General features: G+C 48.6%; 6 protein-coding genes across 6 annotated transcripts; 3 read left to right on the forward strand and 3 right to left on the reverse strand.

The window, feature by feature from the left end:
• Window positions 1-210: 210 nt before the first annotated feature.
• EDB91DRAFT_1045589 (U3 small nucleolar RNA-associated protein 6-domain-containing protein) lies at window positions 211-1,778 on the forward strand (the record flags this gene model as incomplete). Its single annotated transcript, XM_041313200.1, has 7 exons — window positions 211-240; window positions 287-334; window positions 393-537; window positions 601-772; window positions 821-1,200; window positions 1,252-1,613; window positions 1,668-1,778. The coding sequence occupies 7 exons, from the start codon at window positions 211-213 to the stop codon at window positions 1,776-1,778; spliced, it is 1,248 nt and encodes a 415-aa protein (XP_041182334.1).
• A 1,784-nt stretch (window positions 1,779-3,562) lies between these two features.
• EDB91DRAFT_1106403 (uncharacterized protein) lies at window positions 3,563-5,546 on the forward strand. The gene is made up of 7 exons (XM_041317476.1): window positions 3,563-3,937; window positions 3,992-4,409; window positions 4,463-4,581; window positions 4,636-4,777; window positions 4,835-4,921; window positions 4,976-5,379; window positions 5,453-5,546. Exons 1-6 carry the CDS (start codon window positions 3,801-3,803, stop codon window positions 5,291-5,293), a joined length of 1,221 nt encoding a protein of 406 aa, XP_041182335.1. The 5' UTR covers window positions 3,563-3,800; the 3' UTR covers window positions 5,294-5,379; window positions 5,453-5,546.
• EDB91DRAFT_1106405 (CTD kinase subunit gamma CTK3-domain-containing protein) lies at window positions 5,384-6,857 on the forward strand. The gene is made up of 5 exons (XM_041317477.1): window positions 5,384-5,560; window positions 5,679-5,778; window positions 5,910-6,013; window positions 6,066-6,186; window positions 6,240-6,857. Exons 1-5 carry the CDS (start codon window positions 5,502-5,504, stop codon window positions 6,723-6,725), a joined length of 870 nt encoding a protein of 289 aa, XP_041182336.1. The 5' UTR covers window positions 5,384-5,501; the 3' UTR covers window positions 6,726-6,857.
• A 52-nt stretch (window positions 6,858-6,909) lies between these two features.
• On the reverse strand, window positions 6,910-8,112 carry EDB91DRAFT_616512 (uncharacterized protein). Its single transcript, XM_041327899.1, has 4 exons — window positions 7,801-8,112; window positions 7,606-7,746; window positions 7,253-7,549; window positions 6,910-7,200 (listed from the first exon to the last, which is right to left on the reverse strand). Exons 1-4 carry the CDS (start codon window positions 7,942-7,944, stop codon window positions 7,096-7,098), a joined length of 687 nt encoding a protein of 228 aa, XP_041182337.1. The 5' UTR covers window positions 7,945-8,112; the 3' UTR covers window positions 6,910-7,095.
• A 660-nt stretch (window positions 8,113-8,772) lies between these two features.
• Window positions 8,773-11,240, reverse strand: EDB91DRAFT_616442 (acyl-CoA dehydrogenase NM domain-like protein). Its single transcript, XM_041327898.1, has 8 exons — window positions 10,922-11,240; window positions 10,665-10,866; window positions 10,492-10,611; window positions 10,296-10,445; window positions 9,726-10,242; window positions 9,632-9,674; window positions 9,568-9,579; window positions 8,773-9,515 (listed from the first exon to the last, which is right to left on the reverse strand). Exons 1-8 carry the CDS (start codon window positions 11,040-11,042, stop codon window positions 8,986-8,988), a joined length of 1,695 nt encoding a protein of 564 aa, XP_041182338.1. The 5' UTR covers window positions 11,043-11,240; the 3' UTR covers window positions 8,773-8,985.
• A 1,618-nt stretch (window positions 11,241-12,858) lies between these two features.
• On the reverse strand, window positions 12,859-13,038 carry EDB91DRAFT_1021411 (uncharacterized protein; the record flags this gene model as incomplete). Its single annotated transcript, XM_041312565.1, has 1 exon — window positions 12,859-13,038. A coding segment is annotated over one exon (180 nt), but the record flags the coding sequence as incomplete, so codon positions are not given.
• Window positions 13,039-13,315: the final 277 nt, after the last annotated feature.

The raw sequence follows: 13,315 nt of genomic DNA on the forward strand, positions 1-13,315 counted from the left end.
AGCGTAATTACTTACAGCATTTCAGGAATCAAGAACGATAATTCTCACTGTCCAAGCGGCATATACATAGGGGTTATAATTGTCCTAATAAGTCACGTGCTAATTCATTTGATCATTTCCATTGCACGAACTGCTCCTACCTGATTCCAGCCTTACCACCTGAACTTGCACTGATAATATCTTCGAGAGACCACCATCCACACACCAAGGATGGAGAGGGTACAGTTTCAACAAGAGCAGGTACGCTACCCCTTCAAAAGGATCAGCTTTGGCTAAAGGAACCCAGATGCTCGCAGAGCTAAAGGACCTTGTCCAAAAAAGTTTGTTCACCCAAGTGCGTGGGTCCGACTCATACCGCATTACCCTCCAGTCTCATCCAACTTTGCTCTCAGTCCGAGGTCAAGCAGATCGTGAAAAAACGTACACAATTTGAAACCGCACTTGTCCGTCGCATCCCAAAAAAGAGCGACTTCCTGCGATACGCGGCATATGAGATGAATCTAGAGCAGCTGAGGCGAAAACGTGTGGACAGACTGAGTATGCGCCTCGGAAGTGTATTTTCCAGGGATTGCGACTGACCGTTCTATCGTTTACTCTCAGAACTGGAGAAGACCGCGCCGTCAATATCAGATTACGCTCTTGTTCGCAGACAATTTCAGATATTCGAACGTGCGCTCAAGAAATTCAAGTCGGACGTGGGATTGTGGATACAATATATCCAAGTTGCAAAGCGTGAGGGGGCCCGTTCACTAGTGGGACGTATAACAGCCAGGTGCATCCAGTCCGGCATTGGTTAGTCCATTTTTAACCGTGCATATAGGGCCCTCCAGCTTCATCCAAGAACCCCTGCATTGTATATCATTGCCGCCTCTCATGAACTTGGCCACATGTCCCCTTCCGCGGCACGCGCCCTCCTTCAGCGTGGTCTTCGACTCAATGCCGACAGTGTCAATATGTGGAGAGAGTACGTGCGAATGGAAATGGGTTTCGTGGAAGGGATGAAACGAAGGTGGACCGTGCTGGGAATTCATGAGGAGGATCAACCTGCTGCTGAGACGGAGAAAACTGCTGAGGAAGATATAGCGTCACTCACCCCAGAAGAGATAGCAGCAGAGAAGGGAGGTGACGAAGGTGAGAAAGCACGACAGGCCATTATGGATGGTGCTATCGTCAAGTCTGTGATTTCGAGCGCTGCGAAAGGTCTGTTTCATCATTCCTCTCCAAGGACTCAAATTGAGTTGGACTCCACAGCTCTGCCTAGTATAAGTTTATTTTCAGCTCTTGAGGATCTAATCCGTTCGTATCCCAGTCAAGAGCGCCTTCGCACAGCCCTTCTTGATCATCTTTATAGTGTTCTCAAAGACACACTACCGGATGACCCTCACGCCGTGAAGACCCTGGCGACAAGAAAACTTCGAGAACTTGCATCCCAGGAGCATAGTGATGATTTTGTCTTGGCCGAAGGCGAAGAATTCGTTGATGCGCTTCAATCTGCAAACGAGACACTCTCCGCGGCTGTTGGCGCCGGGAGCACGAACGCCTCTGGCATGATTAATGTCTATGTTGAATTTATAGAGGAGTGGTGCAAAATGTCCACGCTGGATCCGAATTTAGTGAGTTGAATACCATTCATCTCTCGTGTATTTCAGCTTAGCCTGCAAAATTAGCATGCATATCTTTTAGCTTCCCTCCGAAAAATTGCTCGACAGCCGAACGCATCACCTTTACTGCGAGCTGCGCACATCCGGCTGGCATCGTCTTCCGAAAAGGTTCTTTGATTTGTGCGTAGCTAGTTTGACGCCGTGCAACCTGCGTCATCATGGGCAGGTGGCTGATGGAGAAGAGTCAAGGGGATTACGAACTCGCTCGCTCAGTTGCATGGCGAACAGCAAGTGGAGCTGGCCGCACTTTGGAAGGATTCGCTGTATTCACGAGAAAGTGACAATAGTGTTCAAGACGAGGACAGCGAAAATGATGATGCAAGCGACCGCCAGGGCTTTCCTGCGACTGGTAAATCTTTGGATACATGTCCTGTATTGCAGCATTATGCCACCAGCACAAGACTGATTTCCTTGTCGAGACCCTCGACCCCTTCCATACGTGTCCGAGGTTTGTGCCTAGGCCTGTAATATTGAGACCAAGCAACTGGCACAGGAAAAGCGATCGCCGAAGGTATTTGCTTTCCAACTTGATGCAGCCCCACTCAGTTCCACTCCGATGAAATCGTATGTCAGATACCGCGGACATATATCAAGTGCGCCATAGGTGTTGTCAGACTTCTGTGGAAATAGCTTTCTTCTGACTTCTCAGTAATGCCAGGCTTCAGTAGGACTCTTGTCGCCCTAGCATTTCTAGTTGCCATCCCTCTGACTCTGGCTATGGTCAAAGGCCCTGTCATTTCTGCAAACTTCCATGATACTGCTATTCTTGTGACCAGTGTGGGTACTTATGCATTTGCCACTCACACCGGCAATATCAACATTCAAATCACTATGTCACCTGATGATGGTGTGTCACTTGGGAATTGCAATCGGGTGTTGATGCACTCCCGAATGTAGGGTCTTGGGCAACCACGAACAGTACTCAGGTACCTGGTGTTATTGGCAGAAGGGACGGAACTTTTGTAATGTGCAGGTCGATTCCATATCCCTCAGGTACTATTGAACTCTGGTTGGGTCTGCAGACTATTCCGCATGATAAAATACTCACCGCGTAGCAGCTACTACTTTCATCTCCCCTGTCGGACCGTACACTCCCAAGTCCCAGCCCATTGGCTGTCAAACTACAGGCGGAGGTGCAATTGACCCCGCAGGATACCAGGATACCAGTGGCACGCGCTATATCGTGGACAAGGTGGACGGGAAGGAGGCGGACCTTGCGGGAATGCCAACGAAGAATATCCTACTCCCATCATGCTCCAGGAGATGGAGGCTGATGGTGTCACGCCTACTGGGGATCCTGTCCAAATTTTAGATAGAGGGCAATCCGATGAGCCCCTGATCGAAGCTCCAGCACTTATCTTGCATGACGGAACGTAAGTTCAGCAATGCAATATAACTTGAATGTGTACTTAAATCCGAGACTGACAACAAACATTGCAGCTACGTGCTTTTCTTCTCCTCAAATTACTACAATACCGATCTCTACGACATTTCATACGCAACTGCGTCATTCATCTCTGGGTTATACGCCAAGGCTTCTCCGCCTCACGGCGCCTGGAGGGGCGACACCACGTCCGGATGGTGGGTTTATGGCTTTCCATGCAACCGTGAATTCGAATCCGTTGACTCGTTGCATGTATAGAGCAACGGCGACGTGGGATGGGACTGTCGTGAGCGTTTGATCAACCACGTCGTATTGCAAACGAAATGTACATGCATGACCTTTACCACCATATCTAAGCACTCGAAGCTGGTCATTTAGATGATCGACATTGATCCATCGTACCGGATGCCCCAGAGATTCAGACTAGAACGGATTCACGATAATTGCCGACCTTATAGCGAGTAATGCTATTAATGCGCTTAGCAAAGTCGAAGCAGCCTAGTACCTCCGTGCGGCGCGCAAGCCTCCGGGTCGTCAGCATTATCTATCTGCTGACTATCGATGCTCAACACTGCTCGCGCGATCTTGACCCCTTTCGGTTATATTCCATCAGACTGTACGGAATGCCGGTAGAAGGACCCCTTTTTACTCATGACAAACTGCACTGCGCATTCTCCTTTCGTCTGTCTATATGAAATGATCTCGAGCTAAAGGATATCAATGACGATAGACATTCCAAACTGAACACTTGACAGATGGCAAACATCAGAGTCATGGTAGTGGGCGCTGGCATTGCTGGTCCCGTTCTTGCAACCTTCTTGAAGACTAGAGGTTATGACCCTATCATTTACGAAAGAGTCTCGAGTCCAGGAGAGAGTGGACTCAGCCACCTGTAAGCACCCACACTCTTCCTCTAAATCTCGTACTAAATCACGGATGTACACAGGCTGCAGCCCAACGGTCTCCGTGTCCTATCACTCATCCCCGGCCTCCTGGAACAGATGCCCGGCCATTCTCCAGATAGGATGATTTACTGTTCCTCCTTAGATGGAAAGGAAGATATTCTCGTCGATAATGATACATCGCCAGATACAATGCGAGAACAGTTTGGCTTCCCCTTGATGGGAGTCCGGCGCGCAGAGCTTCATCGGCTTTTGATCGATACTGCCGAGAAGCACGGCGTTGAGATCAAATGGGGTCACCAGGCCATTGAATTCGAGCAAAGCGAGGACGCAGTGCAAGTCACGTTTGCGAATGGTGTCAAGGACGTGGCGAGCTTTGTTGTAGGCTGCGACGGGCTGCATAGTAATACCAGGATTGCGCTCTTTGGAAAGGAGAAGGCAGACTTCACGGGATTGGTGCAGGTGTGTTTCGTGACGGTTCCTGGTGCAGAGGCTGATATTTGAGTGATTGGCAGTTCGGTGGGCTATCTCCTACACCGGCTGCCCTTCAGGGAAATTCTGTGCTGCTAAGTATCTATGGAAATGGTCGTCATATGATTGCATATCCTGTTGTGGAAGGCAAGCATGCATGGGCGTGAGTGTCATCCCAACTACTTGTTGTTCATGTGCTTAAGTATCCCGGGTTCAGGATCACTACTCGAGAAGCTGAGGCCAAGGAGGACTGGAAAACACAAAATGTAGAACAACAGGACGAAATTCGTAGAGGGCCTCTTTCTGCTTGGGGGTTTGGGGCCGGAGAACTGGTAAAGACCGGCCAGAAGATCGCGAAGGTCAGTTCCCTCTCGTGACAAAGCTTCAACTCTCTGAAATGGATGCCGTGCTTACAGTATGGTCTCTACGACCGACCTGAGCTCAAGTCATGGTTCAAGGGAAGAATCGTTCTTTTGGGCGATGCAGCTCACCCCACAAGTCCGGTATGTAATTACACCATCGAGTTCCATGGCACTGATCAATATCATTGTACCTAGCATCTGGGACAAGGTGCCAATCAAGCTTTCGAAGACATTTACCATATTATGCGGCTCCTGAAGAAATACAATCCGTCTGCTGGCCAGCCTTCAACAGAATTATTGTCGCAAGTCTTCACAGATTACCAGGATCTTCGGCTACTGCGTACGTCCGAGCTTGTAAGGGGCGCTAGAAAGCAAGGAGAGGCTCGGGTTGTCGAAGGCATCGATGCATGTAGGGCGAGAGATGAAGTAATCCGGGCGGGGTCCAATGATGATGCAGCGAAGATGGCACAATATGAATTGTTTTCTGGACCGTTTAAGGACAGCGAAATGTAGTTGTAGAACTTCATTTGTACCCGTACTTATCTTTGTGTCTTATATATTTGTGCGTCGTTGTGATCTTGTTTATATTTTAAACTCTAGTGAGCCTCTCCTTGGAGCCACCTCCATTAATTTTACAAGTAATCGAAGACTGATCTGACGAGCTTTGCTTAGGCTTCCTTGGACCACCCCTCGATCACATACACTTCAGCCTTTGGCAGCCATGCATGACCCATTCGAAGTGAGAATGCAATTCCTCGGGCTCATTCGCAAACTGAACGCGTAAGTCCTCGTATTCTTTCTGCCCGTCACCATCTAACTGCTCATGCACGTTTCACTACCGACTGCTTGACGTTCAATTCATTGCACACGATGTATCTCCATCGATTATGGCGAGCAGCTCCCAACAATCGATACAAAAGGTCGTTGGATTTGCCTTGAAGTATTTTTCGAGATGTGGGGAGGATTTGTGGGAGTGCATTATCGAGGAGTGTCAGAAGGTGAGTGATACTTGGTATCATCTCCTCGCCGTTGTACTGCGCTTCTTTCGCTCTTCTTCGAGCGTCGGCGTCCCTACATGCGCATCTCTTTCGTGCGTTTGTTATGAGATGATGTCTGAAGCCAAGCACAGGGCTCCATCAATCACCGCATAAACATTCTTTACTTTCTTGACTCCCTTTGCGAAACTTCGCTACTAGCGAAAGCACATCAACTCCCAGAACAGTCATCTTCATCGTGAGTTTCATCCTGCCTAGTAACTCGACTACAAGTGATGGCACTGTACTAGAAGTAAACAGGTCAACAACGCGTTGTACGTCGACTACGTCTCGCGGGATCTGACACAGATTGTGGAATGCGTCGTGCCTGTGGGTAGGCAGGGGCTACCTAATCTACCGAGTACAAAACAGGTGCGCACAAACTAGTTCCTATTTCAGTGCCTACTTAACCCACAACCTTACAGATCCTAGAAAACTGGCGCACAAAACGAACAATAGAGCCACAAAAAGTGGACGAAGTCCTCTTGTTACTCTCTTCCAGAGACTCAGCACCAGACGCGACCTCGACATCCGCTGTACCTTCAGCAGCAAAGTCTGAGCCCCACCTCTCTCGTGGTGAAATATTCAAGCGTATCGAAGAGGACCGAGAGCGACATAAACGCCTTCGAGAACGACGGTGGGTTCAGGCACAGCCTCACTCCGGGCCTGCAGTTCCTTCTTATTCGACGTTCACACTTGCGAGTTTCTTACCGCTGAGCGACGCCGAAAACGCCGAGCTGGCGCTGGATATAGAGTTCGAGAATGAGTGGGAAGCAACAAGCGATTGGAATGAGGATGATGTGGAAGCGACTGCGGAGGAGAGGGAGCTTTGTCATCCGCATTTGAGGCGGAAAGGATTTCTGAATGATGAAGATGAAGGAGAGCAGGAGATGGATATAGATATGTCATGATGGCATCATCGTTTCAGTGAAGTATCAGGCTGCCGAATGTAGTTGATGTTTCTAGACTGTCATCAGGCAAGTCGTGATAAATGACTGGTGCTGTGCTAGAATCCCTGAGATTATGAATATCTGTCAACTTTTCGTTCTCGCTAGGATCGTAGAGACAGAGGCGCCTAGACTCGACAGGACCCAACTTGAAGGCTCTTAGTGATCAAAACAGCACTGCCCGCAATGTAAAATTATTGATTGAGAACCGAAAAACAGATTGTCGTAACTGCAGACCAAAGTCGAACGCTCGGATTGAAGTACATTGATGTCGTCATACAAGAACAAGAGGAAGATTGTGCATTCACCCCAGAAAGGACGCGCAGAACGTCTATTATTCAACCTTCATAACACTTTCGATGCGTTTCTCCTGAACGTGCCTTTTGAGGTCTATCCACGTCGGCATTCCGAATATCATGGTAAATCCCATATAAGCGGCCTGAACAGAAGGTTAAAGCGTAAAGCTCGAACAATTGTGAAGACGGACTTACGGTCGCTACGACGCCCTTGACATAACGCCTACAAAGAGACCAGGTATATAGCGCTTCAGCCCCGTGAATGACACCGAGTATTGTGCAAGCAGTTCGGAAGGAAAGACCGAAACCAGTGGCACTTATAAACGCGTGCGCTGGGGAGAAGAATGCATCCATGGTGGTGACAGGGATAGAGAGGAATGTGGTGCTAGGGGGTGGTGGTGAAACGAGATAAAAGTACGCGAGCAAAACGGCTCCTGTGATGACACCCGGGCGTAGGGGAAACCGGAATGTGGTGATTTGGGGAGCTTTGAGCTAGGTGGATGTATCAGAGACAAGAGCGACTGAAAGGAACGCTTGCGAACACGCACCATACCAAGACCTTCCTGGGCCTCTACCTTCATGCTCAGAAGGCGGGGTTTGACATCCTCGTATTTTGAAAGCAATGGATCAAATGGTACTCGAATCGTATTCGATTGTCCAGACTTGAGCTTGTACAGAAGTGTCATGCCCTGGTAGATTTGTCAACGTCATGAGGCTTGGGACGTCGATTGCCGCAAGCTTACCTTTGAGTCAATGCTAGACATCTCAGCGGTGAGTACATTGCCCTCAACTTTCCCGAAATATTTGACATATGCAACCAATGTATCAGGATGGTTCTTCATGTACATGCATAGGAAGCCAGACTTGGAAGCGACGGGGTCCGACATGGCTGGCTTAGAGTTGGTTAGGAGAGTCTGCGTCGAACGACGAAGGTGGCTTGTAGGATGCTCTGACACGTCGATATACCTGTTACTCGGGGACTGGAGTGATATCGGGTGTTCGAATTTCAATCACTGCGGAAACGAGAATTTGATCAGACCCGAACTTGAACGGGCTGCGAAGAGGCCATGTAACCAGTATGTAATCAGACGTGGCAAATCGCCCAAATCCCGATGAGCCAGAGTAGTGAGAAGTACCCATTTCTGATACTCATCCGAGGCAGGGAAGCTGGCTGTTGCAGAGGTTGAATCAGTCTCTAAACCGACGACTGAATTATATCTGGTTTATAAGACTTCCACGTCTGCTTTTCTCAGAATAGAATAGGAAACTTGTTGGATTACTATCGGAATACAAATATTTGATAAGTCTGTATCATATGGATATCCGTCCCGCGTCTCGATCCTCCCCGTTGTCGATGCCCCTGGTTCCCTGCCTCTCGAGTAAACACTCATCGGATCCTTTCCCACTTCCTCCACCATTATACATATAGCCTTACCTAGAGCCTCGCACTCTGTATGATCACCAAACCCCGCGTCTTCAACTGTATCTGCATTAATGTTCATTTCAGGTTGACGATGATGTGCGGCATACTCCCTAAATGTATCGGACGCGCCGATGTTTGTATCATTGATCAACTTCTCTCTGACGTCCAAAGAAGACTACGTAACGACGCGCTTCGCGAATCCACATAACTGATACTAGTCTCTTATCATCATCGGGCGAAACGTTCTGAAAAGGCATCTTGACCCATACAGTGAAACACGACAAGAGCTCGCAGATCGCTATGATTTCCTGGCGTCGTATTTTGGAGCAGTGCACCAGCTCCTTGTCAGCGACAAGTTCTTGTACTGTTTATCACTAGTCCGGTACAAACTTGTACGAATTTTAACGAAGGATCTCAGGTAGCTAAAATATTTTATTCCACCAGGCTGGTGGGGAATGGTGGATCTTGTCTAAGTCATAGCACCATAAGTAGGGCAAAAAACGGATCAAAGCCGAGCTCGCTCCAAAATAAAATTCTGCTGGACTGGCACCTTAGCATGAGGGGTGCTAAAGACAGGTAATGTCTTGCTAAATTCCTCCCAACGCTCATCAGATATGATGGGTGACGTGACGTATGGCTCAACCTCCATTCCTGCGAGAAACTCTTCCAGTCGGGGTAGGGCTGCCAACAGGGCGGCATCCTCCATACGCGCAATTTCCTGCCGCGTAACCATCCCACGCTCCACATACCACGCAGGATCTGTCTTGATTGCGCTGACAAGATATACATCGATGAGACACTGTGAGACGCCTTGGTCGACAGCAGCGTCATAAGCCATACGATGTCCCATGGACTCGACCATCAATTGACAGCGTGGCTGCACATATTCCATGAAAGCTAGTGTGAAGTCGGATGAGGAGGAAACTGATGCAGTCGCCTCCTCAAATAACGAGACTTCGTGCAAAGCGAGGGGGTCGTTTGGGTGCGTCGAGGGAAGCGGCGTGCACTTTTGTGTCAAGATATCTGTCACAATTCCTGTAATATCCGTAAATTTGTAGCACCGGTGAGGTCGATGTGAAGCACTAACGCATGGAGAGCCCTGACATCGTTGGTCAACATCACGACACTAGAGAAGACTAAAGCTCACCAACCTAAAATGTCACCTTCAGCAATGCTAATTCCCCTCACCACGTTCTGTTCAACAGGTTGATTCTCGCTCAGTCATAGTGAAGAAGACGTGCGTACATAATAACTGGTCAGCCGATTATATTCAAAAAGACCTTGAGCTCCCATTCTTTCGGACATGGCATAATTGGCAACTTGTGCGTGCTGGGTCATGACTGCTTTGGAGCATATCGCGATGCTACGTCGCACAAGATCATCAAGACTCTTGTCTGTGAACCGCCCTACAGCCCATTTGTAAAGCGCTTTTAGCACGAACACCTGCGCGATGGCATTCAGTAAAGGGAGCTGTTGCGTCCGGTATGAAATTATGGGCACAGGCTTGCCATGCCCGCCAGTGACATGGCGACGCTGAAAGTAACGTGCAGCGATATATGACGACATCTGGAGATCTGGTATTGCATATGAGCTGAGTGCTAGCGACCCGACCGTGATACGCCATATAGAGGAAATAAAGTCGCTTTGTATTTTGTTGGACTTGTTGAGGTTCCCGAGAAGGGCTGAAGGTGGCAAACGGACATGATGGAAGCTTGTAAGTGCATGGTTGACAGGATCTGAGCCTCCTCTGGGTGGTAGCAACCTAATAAAAAAGGGATAAGAGGGCGTATTTGACATGAAGCGAAGAAGACTTGCTTCGAAGTCACCCCGTTGCACATATTGTATCCGTCGTTCAGGTTGACTAGAAACGGTCGAGGTCCACGGCATTCACCATTCACGTATAATTGTGCGAACACAATGGCGACACACGGAAGACCTTTCATTGGAATAGTCGGCGGCATAAACCTGGCTATCATGAGTAATAATCCTCAATGTCATACTAATGTCATACTTGGCGTCCGAGGGCGAAGGCGTATGAAGATCGAATTCACCTGATGGGAGAAGTGTCGCTGCTGTCTTCATCCGGAAGATATCTAGGCCTCTCCCTAACTCGGTAAGGCAGAATTGGGCGCTGCGATTGGATCAGGAGGAAGTTCCACAAGAGTGGTATAGCAGCTTATTCACATAACATTCCATCGAAGAATGTCCTCAACGAGGGAAACCAATTCAGGTCTAGTAGTTGCAGCATATCGTGCAAGCGTTCCTGCGGCCAAATTGTACTGGATTATTAGCAGCGTCCACGCAGCAGCGTCGTGAACCGCGATCAGGTCGGTGTGCATGTCCCAGAATTTTTGCGTCAAATACAAAGTGTCGTGTAAGGTGATGCCTGTAATACGAGATCAAGGTGTGCCCCGTGAACAACGAAGCTGCAGCATATGTACCGAATGCTAAGCCAATAGCCTTGGCTCTCTCGTACGAGAGAACCGTCCGAACATCGCGGCTGAGGACCTCTGAGCGTATCTTGAATAGATCCGACTGGCAAAGATGTGACGTGCGTGTCATGAGTAAGTGGAGGGACAAAAAAATGACATGGTTGTTGAAATTCTCCTGTCAGTTAAATAGACAGTGATTGAAATAACGCACAATTTGCAAGAGCGTGTCTGGTTCATCCACTATCGTGTACTTTTTTTAACAAGGATCCAGCGTTCATCACATAGATTGTGGCCTGGGGGATACTAATACGGCAATTCACCGTTGAAACTACACGTTTGCGATTGGAAATGACTTGATCAGATCTCAGTGCTAGCGTCATCAATTGTAAGGTAATACCTGGTACATTTGTTGATGACGTTCGAGATAGCAACTATCTATAGCAAAAGAGGAGAGTCGCATCGGCGGAGAAATTCTCAAAGTGTCGGCGGCCACACGCAAGTACTAGTACTAGGCGGTGGAGTAGGGGGTTCCAGGCAAGGGGTTAGGCGAGAGCAGTGTTCCGAGAGCTGAGTCGAGGTCTTACACGCACACATGTACACAGCACATCACAACCATTCTGCTTGTCCGTTATCCGAGCACATTGGCCTAGTCCAGCGGGGCCAGCGAGCTTCGTTCTGATGGCTTCCACGGCGCCAGTCTTCTTGCTCGCGATTCTGATGACGTCATCTTGAATCCAGAACTTCAGCTGAACGCACTTGGCAGCGTTCAGCGCTTGCATACTGACCTATCCGATGCAGGGAGGATAGCTCTCGGCATCAGTACATGAGCGCTAGCCAGCGCGTTGCATGCTATAAATGGATACAAACAAGGTGCATCCCAGGAGTAGGCGGGAGGAAGGAAATGATGCATCCTAATGCATAAGCAGCATAACCTATTGCATCAGTGATGTATTATAGTGCAGCCTACTTACCTACCCTTGGATTGTAGCAGTATTGTATCACTACAACGCCTGTACTACCACAGACGAGTGGGGTGTGACCCACTATGTCAAGACTCAAGTCACTCAACATCTCCCCATCCCCATCTCAAGTTAACGCATAGTTAGACCGATTACGAGTCTAAATTTCGACGCCAGCGCACAAATGATTTCCAATCGAGTCATGCCGACGAAGAGGAAGCTTAGCAAGGTGGGTCATGGCAGATCCGTGGATGTTTGTGAAAGTTGGTGTAGTAAACCTCAAACCGGACGTCTCACGACAATTAATGATGTACCTGCCTTAACGATTCTTGTTGCTCTTCTCGTTGCCCGCCGCCTCCACCTTTGCCTGTATCCTGTCCGCCAACACCGTGTCAAATTTCCTCTCAATGTTCGTTCGGTCACCGTGCGCAAAGAATATGATCGATTTCTGTTGGTTTTCAGGTACCACAAGAAATCTATGCATATTCTTTGCGTGCATGCAGAGTCTTGCCGAACGTCTCTCGACTTGAGCTCCATGGCGCGTTAACACGCACGCACGGGCCTAAACTTCACTCGTTCTCAGCTAATGATGAACGTAGCTGTTCATTCGTATGTTCAATACATTCATGTTTTATGGTGTGGCACGCTTGACGCAGCTTTCCTCTCCAGATGATGTTATTTGACGTAATTTACATGTCCTAGAGTCTGTGCTATAGGTTCGGTCCATTTATCTCGTATTTCATTTTCCTAATAGCTACATTATCAGACAACGTCTACTTTGCTTCGTTTCCTTTCTGGACTCTCTGCGACGCAGGCCGACGTTTCATGGGCACAAAGGGTTCTTCCGCTATAACTGAATGCGCTACAGCTTCGGATAACTCATCTGAGGATGTGGCATCAGAATGATTGCTGGACAAGGGGCCACGTTGTCAGTAACACAAGTTAGAGACCTTTACTGGGCTGGTATAACAAGAAACATACTTCATGTTCACGCTCGCCGTAATCTCTCCCTAAAACCCATTCATTGGGCGTGTCGAGATACGGATTCCACCGCCTATGATGTTGACCTGCATCCAAGCCCCACTGCTGGTTGCCTGCAGCTCCTGCTTCTTTTAAATCCTCGAACATCTTTGCTTCGAGTGCAGCCAGGCACTCGAGATCTACGTCAGCCACGAAGCTACCTTATCACAAGATCAGCCCAAGCGATCTTCAACAACTCGCTATCATGTCATTCCTCGTTCTGAGCTTCCGCGCGTTTCAAGAGCTGTCACTGCCTACAGACACTTACAGTCTACGACATCTAATCCAGTTAGCACGGAAGGAAATGCTGTTTCAATCGAACTAGCATGATAGACAGGAAAGTGTTGTTGCCCCTGGACGGACTGTTGCAACACTGACGCGCCACTGATAGGCTTGACACAGCATGTGCGGTTTGGCGCGGCTG

The sequence above is a fragment of the Suillus paluster genome (assembly GCF_016628075.1).
Source record: "Suillus paluster strain FC165 chromosome Unknown EDB91scaffold_5, whole genome shotgun sequence".
Lineage (NCBI taxonomy): Eukaryota > Fungi > Basidiomycota > Agaricomycetes > Boletales > Suillaceae > Suillus > Suillus paluster.

Excerpts from the sequence above, each read along its gene's own strand:
- EDB91DRAFT_1106403 (XM_041317476.1), top strand. The coding sequence starts at position 3,801 with ATGGCAAACATCAGAGTCATGGTAGTGGGCGCTGGCATTGCTGGTCCC. Across the intron at positions 3,938-3,991 it reads GAGAGTGGACTCAGCCACCT|GCTGCAGCCCAACGGTCTCC; the intron begins GTAAGCACCCAC and ends GGATGTACACAG. Across the intron at positions 4,410-4,462 it reads ACTTCACGGGATTGGTGCAG|TTCGGTGGGCTATCTCCTAC; the intron begins GTGTGTTTCGTG and ends AGTGATTGGCAG.
- EDB91DRAFT_1106405 (XM_041317477.1), top strand. The coding sequence starts at position 5,502 with ATGCATGACCCATTCGAAGTGAGAATGCAATTCCTCGGGCTCATTCGC. Across the intron at positions 5,561-5,678 it reads CTCATTCGCAAACTGAACGC|CTCCCAACAATCGATACAAA; the intron begins GTAAGTCCTCGT and ends TATGGCGAGCAG. Across the intron at positions 5,779-5,909 it reads TTATCGAGGAGTGTCAGAAG|GGCTCCATCAATCACCGCAT; the intron begins GTGAGTGATACT and ends AGCCAAGCACAG.
- EDB91DRAFT_616512 (XM_041327899.1), bottom strand. The coding sequence starts at position 7,944 with ATGTCGGACCCCGTCGCTTCCAAGTCTGGCTTCCTATGCATGTACATG. Across the intron at positions 7,747-7,800 it reads TGTCTAGCATTGACTCAAAG|GGCATGACACTTCTGTACAA; the intron begins GTAAGCTTGCGG and ends CAAATCTACCAG. Across the intron at positions 7,201-7,252 it reads TCAAGGGCGTCGTAGCGACC|GCCGCTTATATGGGATTTAC; the intron begins GTAAGTCCGTCT and ends CCTTCTGTTCAG.
- EDB91DRAFT_616442 (XM_041327898.1), bottom strand. The coding sequence starts at position 11,042 with ATGACACGCACGTCACATCTTTGCCAGTCGGATCTATTCAAGATACGC. Across the intron at positions 10,867-10,921 it reads GGCTATTGGCTTAGCATTCG|GCATCACCTTACACGACACT; the intron begins GTACATATGCTG and ends CTCGTATTACAG. Across the intron at positions 10,612-10,664 it reads ATTCTTCGATGGAATGTTAT|CGCCCAATTCTGCCTTACCG; the intron begins GTGAATAAGCTG and ends ATCCAATCGCAG.